General features: G+C 40.2%; 1 protein-coding gene across 1 annotated transcript; it reads left to right on the top strand.

Annotated features, from left to right (window-relative positions):
- Window positions 1–3518: 3518 nt before the first annotated feature.
- Window positions 3519–15248, top strand: LOC5567061 (structural maintenance of chromosomes protein 1A). The gene is made up of 5 exons (XM_001651415.2): window positions 3519–3747; window positions 3822–4054; window positions 11725–13148; window positions 13203–13945; window positions 14015–15248. The coding sequence occupies exons 1-5, from the start codon at window positions 3633–3635 to the stop codon at window positions 15181–15183; spliced, it is 3684 nt and encodes a 1227-aa protein (XP_001651465.2). The 5' UTR covers window positions 3519–3632; the 3' UTR covers window positions 15184–15248.

Here is a 15248-nt window from a genome sequence, read left to right as displayed (position 1 = left end):
CAGCAAGCCATGGAATAGTTGTAATTTGACGTTAAATAAATGTATGAGTTAGATCGTTCCCAACCTTTGAACAGAACAGTTGTTCTTAATTAATAATCCGATCTACGGCATATCCCAATATAATTTGCGTGAATGGGCTATTATTGCGAATCTTTACTTAAATCCGCAGACTGTCCAACAAGTTGTGCGCCAGGCAAAAAGTAAATAAAGAAGTGTCAAAATATCTCGCCGAGGAAGTGAATCGCTTTTAGGGCTCGAGTCCTGAACTGGAGAGTGAACTGAAACAACCCAACTAACAATTCAGAGCCACAAACAAGCATGCATGTTTAATTATTGTTCAATAATGGTAATGACAGCTGAATAAAAATTTTGCTCTATAAAGAGCTGAGAAGGTGCTTTTTTAACACAAACTTAGGTCAATGTTCAACGTTATGCATTAGAATGAACAAAAGTTTAATCGCCACTTATTAAACGTTTCCAATGATTCTCATTCGACTAGTCAATATTGTTTTACTAATGAGCTGAACAAGACATGTTTCCCCCAAATAAAAAGCCAATATTCCACTAAACAAATGTATATGTATAAAAGGATATTCAGAAGACGAACTAACGTTTTACTTGCATCGCACTTCAGCTATTTCCACATGTTTAACATAAGCATGAATAAGAGCTGAATAAGTATCTTATAAAATCCTATTTCAGCTTCGGTACATTATAAGAACAGTTGATTCAATAGAGGCCAAAATGACGATTAACAAACACATTGTTCAATAATAAATAAGCCTTGTAAAAGCGATCACACTATAGCTAAATTTCATAAAATGGACAAAATATCCGAAATGCGTGTTGGATTCCGAATGCATTTCAAAGCTTATAACTTATGCTTTCTCAAAACTTTTTGAATAATCGTTCAGAAAATAAACATGGTCAGCCTCCAGAAATGTAGGATTATTTTGAAAAACAAACATTTGAGCTAAGTATTCCTAGTAGGAGCGAAGTACTGACAAACAAAGCGTGATATTGACTTGATTGACATTAAAGATCTGAAGACAACATCAAAATTTTGTTTGATTTTTGTATGTAGTTAATTTTAGATATCGTTTCCAGATCTTTTACATATTACATCTCTCAGGTTATTATCACTTTCTGCTATCCATATCATAATTAGCTATTGCTAAGCTATTTTCGCTGCTCGGGATGTTGTTCCGTATAAGAAAAGTGGACATTTCTTTGACAGAATTGATTAAATAAATACGGAAAAAATAAATACATTTCTTTTGATTAAATAAACATCTATAGCTAGCTACATTTAAAATCACATTTCTTCCCAACTGAATAGTGCGATCTAAGAAAAATGATTTACTTGGCCATTTCTGAAAAAAATCCCACGCGTCAAGATATTCGGATATTTTTCTATTCAGGCGCATAGTCTTCAGAACACTTCAAATGATTTAAATATATTCACAATAGGTTTATGAAAAATACAAATCAATAATATAATTAATAAATACAAATATAATTTATAAAATAAATGAATTTCAATTTAAGTTAATAAATCATTGAAATTGAAGTTTTGAACAAACTAAAAATTATTATGAAATTAGATTAAGGTGAAGATGCATCGAAGCCAAACCTCAAATTTTCAAGAACATAAATCTAGAGAACTAAACATCCTTTCAAGCTGAAAACTAAATCGATTGGTCACCACCAGCGTGTGACCAATCTATTAGGTTTTCAGCTCAAACCACTGCGCAGTTTGGTTCTCTAGATTTGTGCTCTTGAAAATTTGAGGTTTGGCTTCGATGCATATTCACCTTAATCATTTCAGACTGATTTCACTTTGTGTGAATAAACATTATTTTTGACCATCATTGACATAAATTGTCTCACTGTGCGCTAAAAATAGCCGACTGAACTCAGCTTGGATCAGCACTAAACAGCAGCTGAATAATATGCTTGTTCAGTTATTGATTAGCGTACCATGTGTTGATTAGACGATGTCGAATAGAAGCTCAAACAAGATCAATATTCAGCTATGAGAGGTTTATATTTTGCACTGGACGATTCATTCATCAATTTTAGGATGGCGCTGATGGCAAGGCATACCGCTGACGATTGGAAGGTCTCGAATTCGGATCCAGTATCCAGCCGATTTATAAATATGGTTGTTATATCATGATAATTGTGTTCACTACATTTTAATTGAAGCGCCTGAATTTTTTTTTTGTTTTTTATTTGTTTTTAATTATTTTTGGACCAGTCGTATAAAAGCTGAACTAAATGCTTGTAAAATGTTTTAAAAGCTGAAAAATAAAGTTGGAATTCGACGACATGCTTTAAAGTTTCTCCAAATTTGTGTGAACAACGCCTGAACAAAGGTTGGCCATGAAAATTATTAAAATGTTATTAAACATGATGCTGAATAAAACTGCCATAATGGTGTTTCTTAAATGAGTGAATGTTAGTTGGGAAGCGCTGAAGTAATGAGAACCATGAACAAGTTTTTAAATTTACTATTCCAACTACGATTGAGCTATCAAGAACGCTTTTTGTTTGCGTTTTGGTCCCTCTCAATCCAACCGCATCGATAGCCGAGCGGTAAGCGTGCGCGCTTGACAAGCGCAAGATCCTCGGTTCGATTCTGGCTTTCTGCAAGTTTTTAACCATGATATAGTGATTTTTACTGTCGAAATGGTACCATGGTAAAATAGAATGCACAAAATATTTGAAATAAATGCAAATTTAGTCTGCACAAATAAAGTGGCGTTGTGTATTTAATTTAACCCTCTAATATAGTATTTTCAACTGCAACGCTGTTCTCAGTGTGAGCATAATTGTTTAATCGATAAAAAACGTATGGAACAAAATTGATCGTAACTTCTTGTTTTCAACTTGTAAGCGATTTAAATCGTTTTAATGACCCACATCTCGGCGCATAGCCGATCGGCGCGCAACTTATTTGGTAGTCTGCGGTTTTGAGAAAAGATTCGCTAAGTGCCCAACTAGTACCAGACCGTGGCGCGTAACACACGAAGTATAGAGGAAGTGATCGAAATGCTAAAAATTCTCGAGAAGCTCAATATGGGACAAAAAGTTTTGGAAAAAAAATCCTGAACCCCTCGAGCCCTTTTTAAATGTTTATCCAGGTTTTCATGTTGTTCTCACAGATGGACGTATTTTTTGAACATCCCACGCAAAAGCTCTCAAAAGTGTTCATTCACACCGTGGAATCCCCCGGCCGACTGTAGCGTCGTCGGGTGTCGGTCGTGGAGAAAACGGCACAAATTTTTGACATAGGCCAGGGGAAGTGGTTCACCTAGAGTGAATAGGCCAGGGGAAGTGGTTCACCTAGAGTGAATTTCTGTCAAAGAAAAAGTAGATTTTGTATGAGATTTGACAGAAAAATGAATGACAAGTTCATCCACTTCTCCTGGCCTATTTCTGTCAAAGAAAAAGTAGATTTTGTATGAGATTTGACAGAAAAATGAATGACAAGTTCATCCACTTCTCCTGGCCTATGTTGTTTCCAAACACAGAAAAGTGACGCCATTTTCGCTCCACATCGGGGAGTGAAAATTCGCAAATTTACCAGTGAAAATTCGTTTTAATCCCGTTGAAAATATGCTCTAAACATGGATTCCGCCTTCCTGCAGTTCATCGAGGTGGACAACTTCAAGTCCTACCGTGGCAAGGTCACGATCGGACCGCTGAAAAAGTTCTCCGCTGTCATCGGCCCAAATGGATCGGGTGAGTGTTTGGATCTATGGCTGACTGTTTCAAGAACGAAAATGTTTACGATTTTGGGAGTGTTTGCTTTGTAGGAAAATCCAACTTTATGGATGCCATCAGTTTCGTGATGGGTGAGAAAACCACCAGTTTGCGAGTGCGGAAACTGAACGAATTGATTCACGGAGCTTCGATTGGGCGTCCGGTTTCAAATCGCGCATCCGTGATGGCCAAATTCATCATCACCGATCAGGAGGGGAACCAGACTTCGAAAAGCTTCCAGCGTTCGGTAATTGGATCCTCATCGGAGTATCGAATCAACGGAAGCGTATGTATTCTTTGCGGTGGGAGTCCAGGGCTGGTAGCAGGTCTCTTTGGGATGGTACACAAATTATGTCACGCTAAATTTCAACGGTTTTGACCCCTCCCCCCTTTTGTCACGTTTTTTTGTATGAGTCCTCCGAAAAAATTGTGAGACTAATCACGCTTAGTTTGTACACCTTCCCCCCTCCTTGGAGCGTGACATAATTTGTGCATGAGCCCTTTTTAGAGAGTTGGTGTCTATTTTCAATGGAATCCTCGAGGAAAAGCTTCAGAAATTCTTCTTGATTTTTACAAAGATATATTCTGGCATACTTTCAGGGACTCATCCAGAAATTTCTCTATTGATTCCACCACCAAGACTCCTAGAAAATCGTCCAAAATTATTTCAAGGGACGCTTGGAGAAAATTGCACAAGGACATCTTGAGTACTCCAACAGTTCTAACTCCGGTATATTCTTCAAGGACTACCGTAAAAAAATTCCCAGACACTATCTCAGGGTTTCCTTTGGATATATTTTATCTAATCCTTTCACTGATTTTCTTAGGCTGATAGCAGTTCTCTTTTTGAGACTTGGTCTCAAAAAGCAAGTCTTAAGCAAGTCTAGCCTTATGTTCAAAATATATGTTCTCTAAAGTATCTTTTTTCCTACTCGCAGTTATCCTGATGTTAAATTCTACAAACAGATATTATAACGCGACTTTCGAGAATTTCATGTCAGATTTCTCGAAAAAAAAGCTTCAGGAATTTTATCCAGAATACTTTCAGAAAAGGAGATGATCCAACCACGGGCTAAAATCTTCCTAATAAAGCTAATAATAACTTCCAGGAACAGCTACAGTGATCTTTCTAGAAATTCTTTTAGCGATTATCATCTATCCTATTATCCTTTATTATTTTTTAAAAGGATGCCTAGAGGAATCACTCCACAATTTGCTCCAAGAAATCCTTGAGCACTCCAAAGTTACTGGATGAATTCACTTATTCTCGACAGTCTAAGCCTATAACGCACTTCTTTTGTAATTTTCTCGACCAAACGCAGACATAAACATAAGAGTAGATTCTAAAAATTTCTAAAAACGCTGGATAAGTTCCGAAGAAACATCACTTTTCTGAGAACGAATCTTTGATGAAATCCTTAGTTTATCTTCTGAGGGTATCCTTGGAAGAATATCCGGATGAATTTTTAAAGGTATCTCAAACAAACAATAAACCCCTGAAGAATTGTTCGAATTAACAGCTGAACGAAACTTCTATCAAATACCTAAATTACATGCTGATGAAATTTCAGAAAACAAATCATTAAATACCTTTACTCGTGTTTGGCATAACTTCACGAGGAATTCCCACAGAAATATTTATGAAGCTTCTTGGAGAGATGTGTTGTCGACTTCTTCAAGGATCCCTTATAAAAACGTGGTTCTTGATCAGTCAGCTTTTAGTCTAATTTCTCTAGCATGAGGTCTGAGGGTCCCAGATAGCCGTAGCGGTAAACGCGCAGCTAGTCAGCAAGACCAAGCTGAGGGTCGTGGGTTCGAATCCCACCGGTCGAGGATCTTTCCGGGTTGGATATTTTCTCGACTTCCCTGGGCATAGAGTATCTTCGTACTTGCCACACGATATACGCATGCAAAAATGGTCATTGGCATAGTAAGCTCTCAGTTAATAACTGTGGAAGTGCTCATAAGAACACTAAGCTGAGAAGCAGGCCCTGTCCCAGTGGGGACGTAACGACAGAAAGAAGAAGAAGAAAATGTCTCTAAAGTACATATTTTAAGAAACTTATTCGCTATTCGCCCTAAAGGTGTCTATCGTCATATCTCTCTTCAATAATTAAAATTTCGAATGCTAAATAAAAAGTTTAACCCATATCCGTCCAGCGTCCTAAAATATGACAGAAACCCCGAACGCCCAGCGTCCTATAAATAGGACAGTATTTGTAGTGCAAATATCTTGAAAATAAAGAGGTTTACGAGAAAACTGTCTTCTGCAAAGTTGATCACAGGACTGCTGACTTCCACTTGGTAACTATTTTAATTCAGAATTAACTCACCAGGTGGCGCACAGACGCCAACAAATGTTGCATATATAAGCAACATATGAAACAACTTTCCGACGTACAAATATTTGCTTCGTTTATATCTCTGTCCAGCGATGAGATACAAAATTGGTGACAAAGTTGAACAACTAAATAATATCAGTTCAGCGATGAGATTCGAAATTGGTGTCTTCGACAAAAGTGTTTAACTAAATGGGATCTATTTGCCAAGAAACATAGTTGTTTGAAAAAAAAGGTGGCGTTAGTAGACAAACATTTTATTTGCTTATATCTCAATCCAGTGATTGAATACAAAGTTGGTGTTTTTGACAAAGTTGAAGAACTGAATGAGACCTATTTGCCTGGAAACTTATAACTTCGTAAATCACCTACATGGCACTACTGGGCACACATTTTATACACTTATATATCAGTCCACTGATTAAATCCAAAGATAACTATTCGCCTAAAACCTTCTTAGTGCGCTAGTCGGCAAATATTTTATTCGCCTATATTGAAGTCCAGTGATGAAACATTTGGTATCTTCGAAAACGATGATCAACTAAAGGAGATTTTTTTAGCCAAAAAAACTTATTAGCTGGGAATTGCTTTTATGTGCGAAACATCAAGGAAACAACCAATAAGAAATTGGTCTGCCTAGAACAAAACAATGGATACTTACTATCGAGTCAAGCAACAATCGCTTATTTCGGATGCAATGCTCCTTACATTTTTAGATGAACTTTGACACCATTTATTGAATGCTAAAAGAAGAAAACACATGTTTTCTAGCCGTCGAATGAAAAAGATGATCTTTTGAAGGGAGTGAAGAACGAAAAAACCGACAAATTGACTTATCCATCCATGAACTGAACTCCAAAGGTGAAGGGCGTTGACAGCCGAGTAAAATTGAATAGCCGCCAACCTAAGTCCAGAACCAGTTTTATGGCTTAACGTGGAGAAGTAAAAATAATTATTCGCATAATTACAGGTAATAAATGCGCTTGAAAGATATTGTTTGCAAGCAGTTATTTACTACGCGCAACTGCAGTGCGTTGTTGCCAATTTAATCAGAAAATTCTACTAAATTCCTAAAATAAATGTTCGAGAAAATTGATTACGCCTTCACCATTGTTTGGTCGTATTTTTGTATGGTTGTTCGCTTTTTAGAACCAGCGACACGTTGAGGTAGCAGTACAGAGCATCCCTTGCTGAACTCACTTGGTCCAAGAATTGTGACATTCGAGCGGGCACGCTTCCGTATGCTCCTCAGGTATTTCGGCCCGCTCTAGTGTCAAAAATCTTGGACCGCGAGGATCCGATTCTGTCGGTGGATAAGACCATGTGCATCAGTGATGCAGTAACTTCAACGTTATAGACGAATAATGTTGGCTTCAAATATTCACGTCTGTAAAGCATGTAATAGTTGGAGTGCAATATTTGACTGTCAATGGACTGAAGGACTAACTTTTGATTAGCACTAACGAAATTCTGATATTGCCAAATATATATTTCGATAGCTGTCAAATCCAAACCACATTGTATACTACTAATAACTTGACCCAGCAAAAATATTTTGATAGTTATGTTTTCATTATCAGCTGGCAAGTTTTATAGAATCGTTTTGAAGACTATTCTGAAACATCTGTAGGTTTTTTTATAATCAAAATATTTGACGTAAGACTTTATTTTGTTTTTGGTATAAAGGGTGTAAGTGTGCATTATTGTACAAGTACATGTATGGAAATGTATGTATGTCTGTATCTTACCTACGTGGTAGAGCAGAAAATTGAATTGAAGTCACTAAGTGATTTAGTTCTGGCATGCATCTTTCGCCTCTGAAATTTTGATTCATTATGTTGCAATTTCTTTATCAGGGTACGTCCATGAATTACGTCACGCAAAGTTTTGCCATATTCATCCTCCTCAATTTTCCTCTGTATCACACTTTTTGTATGGATTTCAATTTTTATATGGGTAGTCACGTTTTCTGTACGGGACGTAATTTATGAATTACCCCTCACCTGCAGTTTTTTTTAACTTGTTTACATTGTAATGGGTCGAAGAGCATAAAAATATTTTGATTAATCTCGAAAATAAACTTATAGAACAACTAGATATGGACGACACACTTTCAAGAATTTTTTTGGATCCCCACCTTAGACTTGAAATTTTTTGGTGAAATAAGGTTTAATATACGGGAATAAGACTATGAATAACAAAAACGGAGCTGAATTCCAATTGTGAGATACTATGGGCATTAACGGGTTAAAACGAGTTCCACAATTAGACGAACACAAGTTTTATTATTTCCATTCGCGAATCTTATGATTTCGATTACTTGACTAGCCATATGTCAATTGTATGGAGGTTGGCGGCACACCCCCTATTTTAAAGGGTCTCCGATTATGAAATCAATGCAAGAACCACTGCAAAAACTCTTAGGATTTAGGACTTTCCAGAAAAACAATCTGAAAGTGTCTTCGGAGAAATTCCTGAGGTAATGTCTGTGATTATCCTCAGGAAAATTACAGGTTGAGTTCTTGAAAGTTTCGAAAGCGAAATTGTTGAAGATATAACTTAGGAGGGCCGTAAAAAATCACTAAATGACCTCCTGAAGAAATCTTCATAGTAATATCAGAAGCAAACGTGGATAAATAGGTAAGGTACCGCGGGGCAAGTGGGTAAGTGGGGTAAGTGAAAATAAGTGGTATATTTTACTGAATATGTGAATTAACGTTTTAAACTCATGCGTAAACCTTTGAGGCCATTGAGAACATTACGATAGGTAAGAAATTTCTGAGATTGTTCAGCCTTTATTGCATAATAGAGCGAAATATAGTTAACCTGCCAACTATCACTCCGTAACAAGTTGGCGGCGTGCAATCTTATTTTAATATTTTCAGTGGGAAAAAGTTGAGGAAAATAATTGTCTGTACCATTTCGAAGTTATCCTCTCTGATAGTTTTGAACCACAATAAAAAAGTTTTAGAATTAATTCTACATAGACCTAAAAATAACTAAATTGAAACACTGTCAATTTTCTAATCACGTGGGGCAAGTGAAAAGTTTCTCATTAGAGATTGAATTTGTGTTTTCTCTTTAGGTAGCTATACTTATACAAGGTTCACAATTATCCTAGAACATCAGAACGTGCTGATAATTCAAGAAACACTATACTCAAAGCGTTAAATGCCATTATCATGGCCAAATCATGGAACTTCTCTAAAAAAAAGGTTACCAAATATTACGATATTAATATGTTTACTTCGGACAGCCGATTAAAAAGAAGACGTTGATTGAAAAGTTCCAATATAAGAGAACGCACGGAAATCTTGTGGGATGTCTATGTAAAGCTAGTTCAAAACATAAAAAATGGGGTATAGGTGTATCCACATAAAAAAGTTTCTAAATACTTTATTGAAGGATTCTGTTTGATTTCTCTTGAAGAGTTATCCGACGTCATATCCGATTTTCTTAAAAACAAATAACGAGCGGTGGAAATTCTACAGAGCAGAAATGCAATTGCTGTCCCATGATGTAAGAACTAACATTGGAAATGTTGCAGTTATAATGTTGTCGAATCATTTCAACAAACATAACTGAACAGAAGAAAATTCAAGTAACAATAATAAAATTTTCTTTGTTTTCATGTTACTTATGTTATTGTTCATTGGGACGCCTAAACAAATGTTAAAGGTAATAGAAATCTTGAATGTAACTGTTAGTTTTTGAATTTATTGTTCAAAACGATAAACTTTTCACTTGCCCCACCTGTTTTTTTTTTTTGTTTTTTACAAGGGGGAAATCTGCAAACAGATCCCCTGAGAAGATAACTCAGGGAATGCGGGGATAACGCACCGACGACGACCCGCTAAAACCAGCCTATGCACTGTGCATGAGCAATTCAGTTAGAATTGCTCAAGTGGTGAACAGTGCATCGACATGACCCTTGGACTCAGACCCTCATCTCCCCGGAACCACCTTACGGTATTTCTTCGGGAAGGGACCAGTGCATATAGCACAACACGTGTAGCAGAAGTAGCCTAGGCAAACTGCTTCTCCTAGCCGACTTAAACAATGTTACAATGGACCAGCCTCGGCAGGGCTAATCCTCTGCAGCCAACTCTTGGTCGGCGCGCCATAGACGCTGCAATTCTAACATAATGTGAGTGACAGCCGTAGTTACTGCATTCCAGCACTCGGCATCCGCACACATTCTCTCTATAATATTGTCGGGGGACGTGTCCCCTCCGCATGTAGTGAGCATGCGACCTCTCACAACAATGAAACGGGGGCAATCGAACACGACATGCTCCGCTGTTTCCTCTACACCAGCACAATTGGGGCACGCAGGAGATTCTGAGTGCCCGAACCTATGCAGGTACTGTCTATAGCAACCATGTCCTGACAGAAACTGCGTCAGGTGGAAGTTCACTTCCCCATGGCTTCTACCATACCAATCTGACACATTTGGTATTAGTCGATGGGTCCATCTACCCTTAGTGGAGTTATCCCATTCCTGCTGCCAGCTTCTGAGCGTTTCCTCTTTACACGTGTCGCGGACTCCTCTGGTACCCCTTTGGTTGAAGCATTGAACATCTTCCTTGATGATGAGCCCGATGGGCGTCATCCCGGCTATGATGCACACGGCCTCTTTAGATACCGTCCGGTATGCACTTGCTACTCTTAAGCACATTATCCTGTACGTGCATTCCAACCGCTTTAGGTTTCTGTTCGTTCTAAGCGCTTTTGACCAGATTGGTCCTCCATACCTTAGTATGGATAGCGCCACGCTTGCCAGCAGCTTGCGTTTGCTGGCAATTACAGCAGAGCTGTTAGACATCATCCTCGAAAGCGCCGCTATAGCCGTAGATGCCCTTTTACAGGCATATTCAACGTGGCTAGCGAAGCTCAGCCTGTCATCGATCATTACCCCAAGATGCCTAAGGGATCGCTTGGAATCTATGGTGCAATCACCTACCGAGATAAGCGCCCGTTGCTCGGACTTGCGGTTGTTGACCACCACCACCTCAGTCTTGTGACGGGCCAGTCCTAGTTTCCTAGACTTCATCCATTCCTCAACCAGGGAAATAGAGTGCGCTGCTGTCAACTCTACTTCCTCCATCGATTCACCATAGACCACCTGTGGGGCAAGTGAAAAGTAAGGAGACGTTTTTCAAAATCTTTTTCTGTACCTTTTTCTTCAATTTTACATAAATATCAATTTCAGTATACTGCTTATATTTGGTGGGAGTCAAGCTAAAAAATATACACGACCTCATTTGTTTTAATTTAAGGTCTCTAGAATTTGAAGAATCCCAACTATGCGAAATCCATTACCCACTTGCCCCACGGTACCTTACATGAATTGATTTCTGTCAAAATTTATTGAAAAACAAAAACAATTGTGAATATTAGAAATGTTTAATAAAGTTACGCAAGGAATCGTATTCATCTACTGGTTTCTGGTTCTTTGACTCCAGTTTGTCACTTTTTTGGGTTCTATTTGGTCTTTTATTTCAGACAAGTGGTCGCTGAACCATGGTCTAAATTCCCTATTTTTAAGACACTCAGTCGCTACCAGCCCTGTGCAACTATTGGAGGTCCAACTCTCACGTTTTCTTGTTTTAAATAGGTCGTTACGACGAATGCTTACCTCCAGGAGCTGGAGCACATAGGAATCAACGTGAAGGCAAAGAACTTCTTGGTTTTCCAAGGTGCCGTCGAGAGTATAGCAATGAAGAATGCCAAGGAGCGAACTGCGCTGTTCGAAGAGATCAGTGGTTCCGGGTTGTTGAAGGAGGAATACAACAAGTTGAAGCACGAGATGCAGATGGCAGAGGAAGAGACGCAGTTCACGTACCAGAAGAAGAAGGGAATTGCGGCCGAGCGGAAGGAGGCCAAATTAGAAAAGCAAGAAGCCGACCGGTATGCGCGGTTGAAGGACGAATATGCCGAAAAGCAGATCCAGTACCAGCTCTACAGATTGTATCACAATGAGAAAGAAACCAAGCGACTGTATGAAGATATGGAAAGCAAGCAACAGGACTTAACATTGATCGAAAAAAAGAAAGAGGAAGCGGATGATGTGTTGAAGGAAAAGAAGAAAGAGGCAGGCAAGACTGCTAGAGATTTGGCTAAAAATGAACAGGAAATCCGCGAGGTAGAGAGTGAAATGAGCAAGAAACACCCAATGTTCATTAAAGCTAAAGAAAAAGTGGCTCACACCAAGAAGAAACTCGACAGCGCCATGAAGACTTTGGAGCAGGCTCGAAAAGCCGACGAAGCACATCAAGCCGATATCCGTAAGTTGGAAGATGAACTGAAGGGCATCGAAGCCAAGATGAAAACCTTCGAAGATGCAATCGCTGGAGAATCGAAGAAGCGTGGCAGCAATGTCCATCTGGAGCAGAATTTGGTACAGGAGTACGATCGATTGAAGCAGAAGGCGGATGCTACTTCCGGCAAATACTTGATCAAGTTGGATTCTGTGAATCGCGAGCAAAAATCCGATCAAGATTTGTTAGACAGTGAGATCAATAAGAAGGCTCAGATAGAGGAAAATTACAAAAAGTACGAATCGGAGAGGAACGAAGCCGCGAAACGACAGGAGAAACTAATCGATCATATAAAAGCAAGCAAACAAGCATTGGAAGAGCAGAACCGCTTGAAGCAAGAGCTCAGTCAGGATGTTGGTTCGTCGAAGGAACGGATACTGGAGCTGCAAGCCGAGCTGGATGACGTACGAGAGCAGCTGGGCGATGCCAAGATCGACAAGCACGAGGATGCTCGTCGTAAAAAGAAGCAGGAAGTGGTCGAGCTGTTCAAACAGGAAGTTCCGGGCGTTTACGATCGAATGATCAACATGTGTCAGCCGACGCACAAGCGTTACAACGTGGCCGTAACGAAAGTGCTTGGCAAGTACATGGAGGCCATCATTGTCGACACGGAGAAGACCGCTCGGCGGTGCATTCAGATTTTGAAGGAGAAAATGCTGGACGTCGAGACGTTCCTTCCGTTGGATTACTTGCAGAAGAAACCTCTTAAGGAGCGGTTGAGGTAAGAAATAGCAACATTCCTAACTCGTGATTACTTATGTTACTTAAATTTCAGGAATATTGAGGATCCACGTAACGTCAAGTTGATCTACGATGTGCTCAAGTTTAGCCCTCCGCAGATCGAACCAGCCGTACTGTTTGCCACCAACAACGCACTGGTTTGCGAAACTCCGGACGACGCTATGAAGGTTGCGTACGAAATCGACCGCAGTCGGTATGATGCGTTGGCACTGGACGGTACTTTTTATCAGAAATCCGGTATCATTTCTGGCGGTAGTCACGATTTGGCACGTAAGGCCAAGCGCTGGGACGAGAAGCACATGGCCCAGTTGAAAGCACAGAAAGAGAAGATAACGGAAGAACTGAAAGAGGTCATGAAGAAGACGCGCCGTCAAGGTGAATTGACCACGGTTGAAAGTCAGATTCGAGGCTTGGAGAACAGGCTCAAATATAGCCAGAATGATCTGGATGCCTCGAAGAAGAACATCAAGGAGTACGATAAAAAATTGGCTCAACTCCAGTTGGAATTGGACCAAATCGGTCCCAAGATCAGTGAGATCGAACGTCGCATGCAACAGCGTGATCTGAAAATTCAGGAAATTAAGGAAAACATGAACAACGTTGAGGACGACGTGTATGCCGAGTTTTGTGCCCGCATCGGGGTGGCCAACATCCGTCAGTTCGAAGAACGTGAGCTGGTGCTGCAGCAGGAGAGGGCTAAGAAGCGTGCCGAATTCGAGCAGCAAATCGATCGTATCAACAACAATTTGGAGTTCGAGAGATCGAAGGATACGTCCAGTAAGTAGACTAGCCATAGTCGATATCTTTTCAATTTATAGAAGTTGTAATTTTGAATATCCCCCTCAGAAAACGTTACTCGCTGGGAGCGAGCGGTTCAGGATGATGAGGATTCTCTGGAAACGTTCAAACAGGCAGAAGCACGTCAACGGCAGGAAATCGAGAAGGATAAGGAGCGCATAGAGAAGATGAAGGTTGACAAGGCCGCCAAAAAAGCAGCCGTTGACGCCATGGAGGAAGAGATGGCCAAAGCTCGTCGGGACGTCCAACAGCAAGCCAAGGAGTTGGCAGCTGTGCATCAGCAAATTGCCGGAATCGAAAGCAAAATTGAAACGATGAAGAATAAACGGCACAACCTGTTGATGCAGTGCAAGATGGATGCAATCGAAATTCCGATGAAACGCGGCAAAATGAACGACATCGTTGAGCAAACGGGTGGCAACGAGTCGGAAACGACACCGCTTAGTACAATCTACGAACGGGAAGCGAAAATCGAAATTGATTACAGTTCCCTGCCGAAGAATCTGACGAATCCATCCGAACCGGATCAAGTGAAAAAAGTCGGCGACGGTCTGGCTAGGGAACTCCAGTCGAAGTTGGACACTCTGGAGAAGATTCAAACGCCAAATCTCAAGGCAATGCAGAAGCTGGATCGCGTAACGGAGAAGATCCAAACTACAAACGAAGAATTCGAGGCAGCACGGAAGAAGGCCAAGAAAGCGAAAGCCGCCTTCGAGAAGATCAAAAACGAACGATGCACTCTGTTCACAAACTGCTGCAACCACATTTCCGATGCAATCGATGGTATTTACAAGCAACTGGCTCGCAATGAAGCGGCTCAAGCGTACCTCGGTCCGGATAATCCGGAGGAACCGTATCTGGATGGTATCAACTACAATTGCGTAGCCCCGGGAAAACGATTCCAGCCCATGAGTAATCTTAGTGGTGGTGAGAAAACTATCGCTGCCCTAGCACTGCTGTTTGCCATCCACAGTTTCCAACCTGCTCCCTTCTTCGTGCTGGATGAGATCGACGCAGCGCTGGACAATACAAATATCGGTAAGGTGGCTTCCTACATTCGAGAGAAGTGTACGAATCTGCAAACGGTGGTCATTTCGCTGAAGGAAGAATTCTACAGCCACGCCGACATTCTGATCGGAATTTGCCCCGAGCCGGCCGAATGTCTCGTTTCACAAACTTTGATCTATGATTTAGAACAGTTTACACCCCATTCCTAGATGTGTGGCGGATCAATTGAGTGTTACACTTACATTTCTAATATACGGTATCTATGTCTACTTCA

The sequence above is a fragment of the Aedes aegypti genome, chromosome 1 (assembly GCF_002204515.2).
Source record: "Aedes aegypti strain LVP_AGWG chromosome 1, AaegL5.0 Primary Assembly, whole genome shotgun sequence".
Classification (NCBI taxonomy): Eukaryota; Metazoa; Arthropoda; class Insecta; order Diptera; family Culicidae; genus Aedes; species Aedes aegypti.
Note: the sequence above shows the minus strand (reverse complement) of the source record. Positions and strands in the feature narration are given on the sequence as shown.